General features: G+C 25.1%; 1 protein-coding gene across 1 annotated transcript in view; it reads left to right on the forward strand.

The window, feature by feature from the left end:
- LOC145848506 (sushi, von Willebrand factor type A, EGF and pentraxin domain-containing protein 1-like) overlaps positions 1 to 13939 on the forward strand; it is a 159879-nt gene that overhangs the window by 28039 nt on the left and 117901 nt on the right. Inside the window, exons 10-14 of the mRNA XM_082953935.1 lie at positions 6284 to 6460; positions 8158 to 8340; positions 8680 to 8862; positions 9164 to 9355; positions 9506 to 9694. Coding sequence (XP_082810061.1) covers positions 6284 to 6460; positions 8158 to 8340; positions 8680 to 8862; positions 9164 to 9355; positions 9506 to 9694 — 924 coding nt within the window. The remainder of the gene's footprint in view (positions 1 to 6283; positions 6461 to 8157; positions 8341 to 8679; positions 8863 to 9163; positions 9356 to 9505; positions 9695 to 13939) is intronic.

The raw sequence follows: 13939 nt of genomic DNA on the forward strand, positions 1-13939 counted from the left end.
AAGTTAATAACTTAATTCTATAAAAACAAATTATACAGTAATCTTTCTTTATTCTACCAACATATGTTTCTGTGTGTCAACGAATCAACACACTTCAACTGGGTTGTTAATAGGAAAGATAACTAAAACTATATTTTGAACAGTTAACTTAATTCTATAAATAGATATATATATAATTTATTGAAATGACGATTTTAAAAATGCTGGAACATATGTTTCATAAAGACAAAAAAGATTGTCTCTAATCTCCGGCCAGTTCAAATTTAAAATAAAAAGCATTTTGGTAAACAAAGATGCAAAAGTTTACAAAAAAACAAAAACAATATGACGTAAGTATTAAACATTGTACATTACAAATATTCAGTACAAAAATCGATCTACCATCTAACCCAGGGGTCGGCAAACTGCGGCCCGCGGGCCAATTGTGGCCCGCAAAGGGTAAATCTGCGGCCCGCGAGCACGTTATTTTTTCGAATGGAATGCGGCCCGCGAATGAAATTTTTGTGGCCCTCGAGATTGTAAATGTGGCCCGCCGAGCAAAAATATATTTCAAGTTAAATTTTTTTCGGTAATTCGATTTAATTTGATTAGTTTGGTTTTAAGTCTCTGTATAACATTTTAAAATAATTAGAAGAAATTATTGCATTAGTTTAAAAATGTAAAAAAGACAGATTAGCATTCTAACAGGTCATTTTTTCAGTTTCACAATAACTTCTTTTTTACAACAGCAAGTAATTATCTGAAAAAAGAATGTAAAGAGTGTTTAGATTTAATAAGTTAGTTATATAATACCTATTTATTAAACAAACTAAATGCAAATATTTTTTATTTTGTAAAAAAGTAATGCACATTAATTAACTAAAGTGTCATTTCTTTATAGCTTAGATATTCTTTTTTAAATATTTTATATACCTAAGTTTCTTTTACAGATTTTTTGTTTGTAAATGTTATATTTTAATGTAAACACATTTAAAATAACATAGTAGTAAGAAAAAAGTTTTAATTGATTTTTGTTATGACACATTTTAATTTTTTAGAAGTTTTCTTTGCACTTTAAATTAATTTCTATGCACACCAACTTAAAAAGATGCTCATATTTTAAACCACTTTTAATTTTATACTTTAGTTAGTTTAAGTTTAGTTTCGGCATATTTTTCTAACATCGTTGTTTCTACAAGTAATATCTAAATTTGATACATTTAAAACAACATATATGGCATAGAATAATATGTTTTAATTATAATTATAATAACTTTATATTTTTTATTAATTTTTAATTATGTTATAATAATAATTAGTTTTTGTTCGGTATACATTTTCATTTTGAAAACATCGTTTTTGTCAAACTAATTTACTTTTTATGCTTTGCATACCAATACACACAACTCCTGTTTTTGGAGCTACCTATTTAATATAAACTAGACTTAGGGATGGTAAATTTATTAAGTTTGTACATTGTTTATCAAAATAGTTCAAATTCAAGCAAATAAACAACTAAACAATGCTACTCACTCAGACTATCACTATTTAACGACTTCAAATCTCAGGCAAACTAAGTCATTTTTTTAGTTTTTGACTAGAATTGCTTTTTGTATACAAAAATATCAGGAATGTTTTTGTTGACTCAGGCTGGCTTTTTTGCTTGAAAGAGTGGCAAATTAAACTTATGATGTATGTTTTGCTTAATCCACAGTGTTAGTTTGTTTTATAATACATGTTAAATTTTAAGTCTTGCAGCTGATATAATTCAAAATATTATTTATATTATTGTGACATAAAAGTGTTAACAATCAGTGTTGCCAAAACAAATTGAATCCCGGAAAAGCTTTGAATTTGAAAATTTATGCTTAAAAATTCTGAAAAAAAACTTGAATTTGAGAAGTTTTGAAAAAACCTGGAATTTCGAACAATTTTTCATGTAAAGTAATGAAATTTCGATTTAACACAAAAAATATATTAAAGTATTTTAACAGTATTTTTTAATGTTGATATATTTTTAAAAACATGTTTTTAAACTTTATACTAAAAGTAAAAGAAGGAATTCTACTTCCAAAAACTTTGTATTGGTGCATTGCACCTTTACTTGTAAAGTTTCACTGATTATTGTGCTTCGCGTTCGAACTAAACAAAGAAATTCTAGTAAAATATCAAAGTTAGTAAAAACATCTCTAATAAAAATTATCAGATAAGCAATAATTTTTCTATCAGTGCTCTCATGTTAACAGATTGATTAAAGTCCTAATTTGATTTATGCGACTTTATAACCTTAATGCATTTCCTAAAGACGACTTTTTGTTCTCATTGAAGAAATGAACAAATAATTTTTATTACCGCCAACATAAATTCTTTAGAAAATTTTTCAATTATTAACGGAATCCTATTTAAATTAATTAATTTTGCTACTTTATAACTTGCTTTAACATTTTTTTTTGATAATTCTGTAGTTACTGAAGATAATCATGTGCTTTGTTGGAACTGACTTTAGTGATTATCTTTTTTATCGTTTCTCGCAATAACTCCTAACTAACGTTATTTTATTCTTGTATTTCGTCTTAAATTTTCAATTCTATTGTTAGATGCAATAGTCTTATTGAAGATAAAGAATTGCTATAGTGCTTAAAAAGAAATAAGTTTTTCTACTTTGCTAATGACTTAATAAAGTTTTATACTTTTGTTAAATTTGTTTAGAAACTTGATTGTCCATTCCAGCTGATTTCTAACTTTTTTTGGCATGTATTTTTTTTGACTGTTAATAACCTTCGTTATTTCTTATGTTGTGACCTTTATTTTAACTGAGTTGCTACACAAACAGGCTATTTTAAAAGCTTGAAAACTCAGGTGTGAGTGAAACTTTTATTTCAAACACTTTAAAGAAATCTTCCAATTCTCAGAATAGTTGTTATGACTGTAGTGTAGTTTACTAACTGTCATTTTTTTCTTATTTTCTTATACTTTGTGTACTTTTTGATAATGATGATATTTTAACTAGGTATTTAAGCTTAATTAACAACTATTTATTAGCTTTTAATAAACTTAGACTGGTTTTATACAACTCAGACATGTTTGCTTTTTAAGTGGCAACCATGTATAAGACTAACTACTAATAAGATATTTTATAAAAGTATTCGAGAAATAATTATATTAAAGAATTTGTTTTAGCTTTCTGGAATACAAACAGGTATTAACTTTAATAGTTTAACTAATTACTAATTTTTAATGAGTGTAAATTATTTAGCACGCAAAAACTTTTTTTGAAGTAAATGTTCTTAGAAATATGAAATAAGGGTTGTTAATATAACAAATGTATAAAAGTAACCCATAAATTGTCTTTCAAGTTTAGTTTTTATAGAGAGTTAGGTTGTAAGTAAATTTACAAAAGTATCAAGTTTATTCTATCAAGTGGTTATGAAAGTACATAGTTTATTAACACTTAAGTATATTAGTAAACTTAAATTCTATTCTAATAAATATTAACTTAAATAAGCATTCCATGTATAGCTAAAAGTCATTTTAAATAATAAGGTGAACAAAAGTAAAACTATTCTCTAGTGTGACTAAAACTAAAAGATTAGTCAAATGTCACTAAAACTAAAACTGCGGCCCGCGAAGACTTGGGAAACTTGATATTTGGCCCGCGACCACTAACTGCCTGCCGACCCCTGATCTAACCAATCAAACTACTAAAATTAACGAAAACAACAGTTAATTGACTATAAAGTACTTCAAATTTGTTGTATTTTAAGAGGAGCTTTTTCATATGTCGACAAGACGATATGAATTCGCTCCTCTTATTTAAACAAACTTCCTTTTTTAACGCATACATAACGGCTGTTGATTCTTTTAAGCACAGCTTACAAACAGGGTTGTTACCATCTGCTATTGGCTGTGCTCTTTTTATCACCTCCCAAGTTAATTTAAAATCAATGTATTTGCGCTTAAGGCCGCAAACATAATTCGAAAGCTCAGTTTCATTTTCGATTACACCACCTTTAAGGATTTTTTATGGTTGGCATACCGAAATCAGAATTGAGTGGAGCATAAGCCGACGTAGAACTTCTTTTTAAAGTCAGAGAAGAATATATATATATATATTAATTATACAAAAAAAAGCTAATGTTCGACTTGTTTACAATAGTTTCTACGCATAAAGCATTTCATTAGAACAACAATAAAGGTAACAGCGAAATTTAAAAAAAAGAGTCATAAAAATACGTAATATCACGTGTCAAATAAATTAAACTTTAATAATTTTAGTTAAGCATTCTTAAAATCAATTTCTGTACAAGTTAACTTATGTTTTGTTTTTTCTTGTTTGTTCTTATTTATAGTTTTCTTTCTTTGTTATTTTGATTTTTATTATTATTTTTTTTCTTACAAAATACATATTTAAAATTTGAAGACAGGGTTGCTGTTTTTCTTTTAGTTAGCAATGAATCTTTTTTAGTTTTTCATTCCCGTACTTTTATAGGCTTACTAAACTACATGTTTTGTTGTTTTTTGGTTTTGTTTTAGTTCTGCAGAGCTTTATATATTTTAAATTACTATTATATTAGCATATAAATATATATATATACATTATTATATGTAGTTTACTAAGAAAACTCGAGTCTAAAAATAACAGAACATATATTTTTTAAATTCAACGAAATATTTTGCTATCATCAGTTTGTTTTTACAACTTTAATGTTTTAATGACACATATGTTCTCTTAGTTTTAAACTCGAATTTTCTCAACCAAATGTTTAAAAGCCCTTCAAGTGGGCTCTGTGGAAGGTGATTTAGTTTTTATAACCACCTTATTTTCTATATATACATGTATGTATTAATACAATACTACATTTTACTTATATAAATGTTTCGTTGTTCTGTTAGACAGAACAGCTCTTCAGTTAGTTTATTACTATAGTATCTTAAAAAATAAATCAAAATGAACATGAATTTAAGCTAAAAACTTTAAGAATTGATACGTCACTAAATAAATCATTAAAAAGTATAAGACACACTAAGTTTGCATAAACGTTTAAAATTATTAAAATGCAGTAACCTTTCGCATCTTTACGCACTCTTGTTTAGTTACGCATTTTAGAGTTCTAAAAGTTCAAAAAATTAAAATCTTATTTTTTTTTATTGCACATATTAGGTTTATTGTATATTTTTAATTTAAAACATGTTTTTAAATGCTAACTAACCTCTTTATATATTTAGACTTTGTAAACTTATATTCCTTGACTAATGATAAACATTTAGTAATACCTTAGTATATCAGATAATTTATTAACAATAAGAGATTGAATTAAAATTCTGAAAGAAATATGACTGTGCTAAATAATGAAGGTATAATAAAATAATGAGAGTTTAAAACACAAATAAATAATACAACACTCTTGCCCTATATATGACACACACACCATTTCTTAATTGTAAGCAAATGCTTAATATAAATTGAAATTGCTAAGTAGAATAGAATACAAATGTTAAGTATCAAATAATTCACATATAAATAAAGATAAAATCTACTTATTATTATTTTGTATAAATCTAAATCCTTTTATTTTATATGTGTATAGTTTTATCTTTTGTTTTAATATTTATATATAAAGTAAACAATTTGTTAAAAGTAGGTTTGCTTTTATCTAGAAGTAATATAAAAAAAACAGTCATTATAGTAAGTATATTTGGAACCTCTCGTATCTTTACGATATCTCGTATCTTTACACACTTTTTCTTTAGACACAATGTGCGTGAATATGCGAGAGGTTACTGTACAAGCTTGAAAAATGTATACAATTACTAAAAAGTTTATTTCGTTTATTTAAAACTAGATTGAGTTAAATTTTGAGACTTGTGTTTTTTCATATTGCTGAGAGTGCAGCCATATTTAGTAGTATTTATCTATGTTGTTTATTTATATAAATTGAATAACACAAAAATAAACTTTTTCTTGGTCAACCGTTTTAGCGTCTAAACGCTTCTTTAACCCGGTGTTTTTTTTAATGAAAGGAAAACTTGTAAGCATTTAGATAATTAATTATCTAATAACTAAATACAACTTATAAAAAAATATGTAGACCTCCGTAGAACTGTGCTTTACCTAAAAATAGGTGATTGTTTTAAATCTAATAAAAAAATTTTTAAAGGTTTTTTGTTAGGTTTTAACTAACATGTTTCGTTTGGATCTTTAATTTGCAATAATAACAAAGGGCTAGTATTTTAAATACTAAATAAGCTTTACAACTTTTGCAGAAAACAATAAAATATTAAATACTACTAGTTTTTCAAACAGAATCCGGTTGTAAACCACTTAATATACCCCATCATGGAATACTTAGTTGCACTGACGGAGAATCACAAGGTTCTATCTGTTCACTTAGTTGTAAAGATGGATACCGAGCTAAAAGAGAAACTAAAAGGACATGTCAAGAAAATGGAAAATGGTCATCTGCTAAATTAAAATGCGAAAGTTAGTTCGACTTTTGACATGTTATAAATAATATTATATTTAAGAAATCCAAAAATTTTAAAAATTAGTGTAAGATTAAAAGAAATTTAACAAAACTTTGAATGAATTTACAAAAGAAAAGTATTTAAAACAAAACTGCTTAAAATAATTATGCATTACAAACATACTAAAATTTTCGTGACTTACTCTTTTATTAATATAATACTATAAATCAGATATTTGCAAAAAAGACGAAATAAATAGAATATTTTATGGATATTAATCTAGAAGTTTTAAACTTACTCTAAATATTATTGGGTTCGTTATAAAGAATAAAAAAAGGTATGATAATTTATCAAGGTGACAACAACTAACTTACAGTAGTTATATTTGGGTTTGTGATGAAGAGTTTAAAAAATGGTCTGAAGGATTTGAAACTTCTACTAGAAAACTTCCACTTTTTAAGGTTTACCTGCCGATTCTGAATAAGGAGGCTATTATTTTTTAAATTACTGCTAAGGGGGGATTATGAAAAAAATTAGGAAACCTTGCTTTTAAGTCATGTCTCTTAAACACTGTAACTTGTGGAGCTCATTTTAATGATGAATTACTCAAAGGTTAATTTATTAATTTTGCATGAAAAATAAGTTTTAATTACTTAATACTAAACAATAATACTCTGTTAATCAACAAACAAATAAACACTATTATTAAACAAAATTATTATCATTATTTAAGACTTTGCATTAAATTCAAATGCTTCTTATAAATTAATATTATATGTTTTTTTTAGAAAACATATAAAGAGATCTCAACTACTAGAGGAGAAATAATGAAGTTGAGATGCATTTTAATGTAGCCAATTTTAATTTTGACGTAACTATTGAAAATTTAAACAATTTTTTACTTGTAATAGCTATGAAAATTTGAAATTTTGCTTGAATGCTTTTTATAAAAACTTTTAGTTTCAAGAAAATAGTAGCTACATAAAAACTTTCTAAGAGTATGCATAAAACCTATATTACGAACAACTTAAGACTTAAGTTTGAAGCGGAGTTTTTTGAAGTGCGGGCAAGAATAAAAGAGTTCATGCCGTTTATTTAAGTTATCCTTTCTATCGGCTTTGGCAATCGCGACCTTTTCTAGTATGCAAGTACTGCAAATGCTTTGTGGGTTCTTAAATTTATATCTTAAATTTGAAGCTGTTGAATTAATTAAATGCTTTTTCCTTACACCAAATTTTTTAATTTAAAATTGTTTGCTAGATTTATATTTTCTAACAATGTAAACAAATTAGAAAAATTTTAGTTAATCTTTTTAACCTATTCTTAAAAAAAATTGTTAGTTTAACAGTTAATTTAATCTCAAAAATAAACCAGAAAATTTAAGTAAAATCAGTTAAAAACACAATCATCTAAATTTAAAATAACTCAAGGCTAAAAGAAAAATATTTTTAAGAAAAAAATGTTTATTATCGACTTCAAAAAACTTTTATGATCCTGTTTTATAACTGTTTTAAAGAATACTTGAATATAAAGTATTAATTAAAAATAACTGTTTGCAAAAGTGTTGAAATTTTATTAAATTTGATTTGTCAAATATACATTTTTAGACAAGGTTAGGATAAAATGTATATATAGTTATTAAAAACTCAGAGTAAAAAATGTACCTAAAATCACGAAATAGTGAATTTTTTTCTATTTATTGAAATTTCTTAGGAGTTTTATGTCCTGATCCTAGTGATGTGATGTACAACGGACATATAACATGTACGCGTACAAATTCTTTTATGTCAGTTTGTACTTTTACTTGTGATGATGGTTTTGAGATAGATGGTAACTCAACAATGATTTGCCAATCTGATGGAACCTGGAGTCAGCTTTTAAAACCCTACTGTAGACGTAAGTTTGAAAAACAGCTTGCGTCATACTTCTTTTAATCAATTAGTTAATTAATTGTTTTAAGGTTTTAAGATAATAGAAAATTTCACGTTGATTTAATTCAAAGGAAATAAACACTTTAAAGTTATGTCTTTAAAAATTTTCTTTTCCTTTTCTATGACTTGTTTATTGCTAAGAGTTTGCTAAAATAAACCAAATCAAGAAAATTATTATAAAAACTTTTTAACTATAATACTTTTAAAGATTGTTAGAAAAAAAATTAAGTTAAAAACACTAGTATTCTAAAGTTAGTAAGAAAACTATTTATATAGTTAAAAATAAAAAATACTTTGCATCTAGACGTAACATGTCCAGAGCCTACTGATTTAAGTAACGGTTTTATTGAATGCTCTGGAATTCAGTTTGGTGATAGATGCGAGTTTTCTTGTGATCTTGGATACGAATTAGATGGTTCGAGAGCTGCAGAATGTAAACAAAGTGGAAATTTTGAAATGATAAATGGATATCCCCCTGCTTGCTTGCGTATGTTAAAGTTTCAGAGGGTAGCCCCTTTGTTTCTTTTTATAATTTGCATGATGTTACTTTTAAAATTAACGAGTTAAGGTTTTATTTTTTCAGAGATAATTAAAGAACAAACAGTACCTTAATAATCAATTTTGAGGACTTTTAAAATTTTCTGTACTATTGTTTTAACTGATTAAGAGCTTAGAAAATTTTAAAACATAGTCTTATGATCACTATTTAAATATTTGGTTTTAAGTAACTAAATAACTAATGTTAATGGCAATATTTAAAAAAAACTTATGTTTTGTGACGTCATCAGGAATTACATGTGATGATGTTATAGACGAATATGATATTCACCTAATCAGAAATTGTACGGATTTAAATTATCACGGTTCCGTATGCTTTTTTCAATGCAGAACTGGTTATCGCAGCGTTGGCTCTAAAACTTCTGTTTGCCAAGGCGAGTTTTCTCCTGGTAGCTGGTCCAAAGAGTTTCCAGTATGCGAAGGTAATTCAAGAATAAAGTTTAAAGAATAAAATTTTGTTTATAAAAACTTAAATCTTAATACTTTGTGGGTTGTACTAGTCTCTTAGCAAACATTATATTTTATTTCAACTTGTACTTTTATGTTAGTTTTAAATTTTTATCATATAATAGAGATTACATGTGGAAAATTGCCACATATTTCCAATGGGAAGATAAGTTGCAGCAACGAAAATAAGCACTCTTCTACTTGTCAAATCGTTTGCATAGAAGGATTTGAGGGGGGTAACGCTGGAGAAAAACTTTTTTGTAATGATGATGGAGAGTGGGAATGGGAAAGTAAAACAAAAGCTCAGTGCAAAAGTTAGTTGATTATATATTTATATAACAACTTCAAGTACAGCTTAAATAGAAAAGTAACTTTAAAACATTTTAAACTATTTGTTCTAATTAAAAAGCTAACAAATTACTGTTGATTGTTTTTTGACAAAAACTTATTGTTAGTTTTAATAAAATAACTTAAGACAGTTTTACTACACTGAATGCTGCAACGTGTAATTATATTAACGACAGTTTAAATAATATTTTATAAAATATCAGTCTAAGTACATTACTTGACTTATTATAAATACTTAATAATACTTTATACAATTTTAAATCATTGTTTTATTTTTAACAAAGTTGTTCATTTGTTATTACATCATATTTTGTACAAATAGATTGTTAAGGTTTTCTAAATATTTTTTTAACTAAATAACAACTTTATACTACAGTTGATAAAAGATTTATTAAATTACAAATTAAAAAAAAAAAAGTATATCAAGATTTACAAAAAATTCTATTTGTATTAATTTTTTATCTTCTTTTTTACATTTTAACTTTTTTTAAACGTTTCTTTACACAATTAAAATTTGGTTTATAGTTTTAATTTATATACTTCTTGCTTTTTCTCTGACTAGAAAAGAGTTTTAACAAAGTTAGTTAAGCTAGAAAAATATCTTCATGTATGTGTATTATATCAAGCTCTCTATAAATATTTCATAAAACGCAGTTGAAGATTTAAACTAATGTTATTTTTTAAAATTTTAATACGATACGTTTTTAAGTTTGCATGTTTGCAAAGTAGTAGTATAATATTTACAAACAAAAAATAACTGTTCAAAATTATAGGTTTAATCGTTTGCTAACAAAAGATCCTAGTGATTCACTTGAATATAAATAAAAACAAATTGTACAGTAATCTTCCTTTATTGTACCAACATGTGTTTCTGTGTGTTAACGAACCAACACACTTCAACTGTGTTTTGTAAAAAATAATTACTGTAATGAAAGAATAGAAGCATAGAGTAAAGTAGGTGTATACATGTTTTCATTAAAATAAAATATTTTCTACAGATAGTAGTTAATATTAAGTAAAATACTTAATATTAAAATTGACTGTTATAAAACTATATAATATTTGTGATTATTTAGTCTAAAACAAATAAAGTTAACTAAAATACACAACAAAACAACAAATAATAATATAAACAAACAACTCACGTTAATGGAAAGAAAAACTGATTCAAATTTTACTGTTAATACAGTTAATTGATACAGTAGCAGTTGAGTGTTTAAATTAAATATCCCATACATATATTTTAAATATTTAATAAGTAAACTGTGATATATATGAAAGTTAAAATGTAAAACGACGAGGTGGTCATATGCTAAGTATAAACCTGCAGTAAATCAACTGCTACTTTATCAATCAATTATTTTAATAGTTATTAGAAACAATATATATTTAATTTAAGTTATTGTGATTTTATCTGTAACTTAATTATCGGTCAGTACTTTGTAAGCTCAATAACAAGTTTGGTATTTTTTGTGTTTTGTTTTCTTAAATTTTAATTTTTTAAATTTTGACTTTTACATTTGAACTAACATATTTGTTTTATTTTGTTCAAAATAGATTACAAACATAAAAACTAATTTAGCATACTTTGCAATGCTAATTAAATAGTTGAAATAACCTCATTTATATTGTGAAGTAATTATTAGATGTAATGAATGTATTTTGTTCGTGTATTAACAACAGTAAAATTTGAATCAGTTTTTCTTTCCATTAACGTGAGTTGTTTGTTTATATTATTATTTGTTGTTTTGTTGTGTATTTTAGTTTACTTTACTTATTTTAGACTTAATAATCACGAATATTATATAGTTTTATAACAATTGGATTTAGTATTAAGTATTTTACAAACAAAAATATTTAGGTCTCCTCTGAAATTTTTATTTTAAAGTAAAGTTCATACAGATGAAGCTTTTACAAATCTAGGGGCCACATTAAAAATTGTATCAAACTTAGTTCGTCAAGATAGATCTAAGTGTAAGAAACCAAATTGTTTACACAAGTCAAATTTTTATTAATTAAATTATGGAAACTATGTAAGCAGGGTTTCCAAATGGATACAATTTCGCCTTCTTTTGCGCGATTTTAGCTGGTCAGTTGGCAAAAAGTAGTATTTTGGAAAAATAGAGAGCGACTTTAAGGTTAAAGGGCAGTAATATTATTTTTCAAAATTATGCTTAAAAATGCAGAACCTAACTATTTGATGTTTTTATTAAGGTAAGGCATTTAAATAAACGCACTGAGCTTAACACGATATTAGTTAAGTATTTTAATTATCAAACAAAGAATATATTTTTACAGTTATAAAATTACGACATTTTTTTTACATGAAAATAACGTAATAAATTTACTTTACTCCCTTAACGAGATTTAAGCTTTCTAGGTTTAATCCTGGTTTGTAAGATAAGTTTTGTCGTAATCTAATATCGCACGTTAAACTTTTTATGTTTTATGTAGTTGTTTTGGTGTTTTATTTTTTGTTAATAAGAATTTTTAAAAGCTGGGCTTTTCTTAAAAATAATAAAGTTTTATTTATCTTTGGGTTGCTAAGTTTTAAATTATTCATGCTAAAATTCGGCTTATTATTACCAAAGTTATAAAATTAAATTTTTGATTGTCATACGAAAATTCTTTTAAATCATTCCGAACAATTTTCTTTTACAATATATAATAGATTCTGATAACAACTAAGCTATCATTTAAATAAATAAGATTTAATTTAGAATTTAAGATCTTAAAACAGTAAAAAAGATAAAAAAAAAAACTACTGTGTTACAACGCATTGTAAAATTAAAGTAACTAAAAGTATCATATTTAAATCACTACTTACTTTTTACGAAAAAGCTATAATAAGAAAATACCGTTAAGTCAAATTTTAGATAAGCTAGCTCATTTTTTAGAGTTCTAGTTTTTATTATATCTAGTTTTAGGACTCTGATAAAATTAGCAATCTTTGAATTTTCAGCTGGAAATCATTTTAATTTTAGTAAGTATCACAAAAACACTGTGAATTTTCTTTGATGAACTTAAAAAGCTGATGTAGAGACGAAATCAATATTTTTAAAACATTCCTTATGTAAATTTTATGGGACCTGAAAAATGCTACCAACAGTTTTCGATTGAAAAATTTTTCCAGGTAGCAATTATCACAAAAAACCATTCTAATTATTTCAGACGATTTGAAGAAAAATCGAGGCTTTTTTGATTTTTTAACTTTTCATTAATTCTAAGTCTGTTTTAATAAAATCGAGAAGTGCCTCCCTTAAACTTTCTTTAAGTCGTTTTTAAATGCGTAGAATATTTTTATGCAATTATTAATACATGTTGAAAATTTTTCAACCAAAAACTTGAAGGTCGAATTTTTAAGGATCCTTAAATTAAATAAATTATTTAATAGATTTTATATGAACAAGCAGAGTTGAGAACTTTTACCTGGACAAACCGTTAAACTGTATTCAAGTGATGTACGACTCAATAACCGATAAGTTTTTTTTTACACCAGGTCCCGGGATTAATTGTTTTAACCTTTTTTTTATTAGTCAATAAAAAGTAAAAGAGAGATTTCTTTCTAAGTGTTTTATACAACGAACTGTGAAAGCTTTTTTATAACAGCATTTTTATCTAAATTTTATTTTTAATATATTAATTATGAGTAAATCTCATAAAACTTACTCCTGTTACAACAAAATACAAAAACTTTAAGTTGTATTACTAAAAGATATATTTCAAAAGTACAAACTTGATTTTAAACTATCCTAGTTTGTTGCGTTTGAAACTTCTTTTTAACTTTTTTTGTAAAAAACGAGGTAATTTTAAACTACATAAAGTAAAATTTAGCGGCTAAAAAAAAGTAAAATAAAGCTTAACACACGTTTATTTTCAAATTTGAAACATTAAAAAAAGTAGACCTAAAAGATATATAATCGATTTTAGTTTTAGCTATGTGAAATATTTATATTAGCAAATTAAAATATTTGTATATATTTATTTTGCCACTGAATACTTTAATAATTCAAGTATATAAACAATGATTAAGTTAAAAAATTTAGCCAATTGTAAAGTTAATCATATGAGTGAAATAATTTTTTTAAACCTTACAAATAGCAATTTAGTAAATGTGTTCGTAAAAATTTATAATAGAGTTTAGTTTATTGCGCCAAGAGTTTTGAAGAGTTGTGAAAGTATAAGTGGTATAATGTATTTTGTAATCTTAG

This window comes from Thalia democratica, chromosome 1 (assembly GCF_965202585.1).
Source record: "Thalia democratica chromosome 1, ktThaDemo2.hap1.1, whole genome shotgun sequence".
Lineage (NCBI taxonomy): Eukaryota > Metazoa > Chordata > Thaliacea > Salpida > Salpidae > Thalia > Thalia democratica.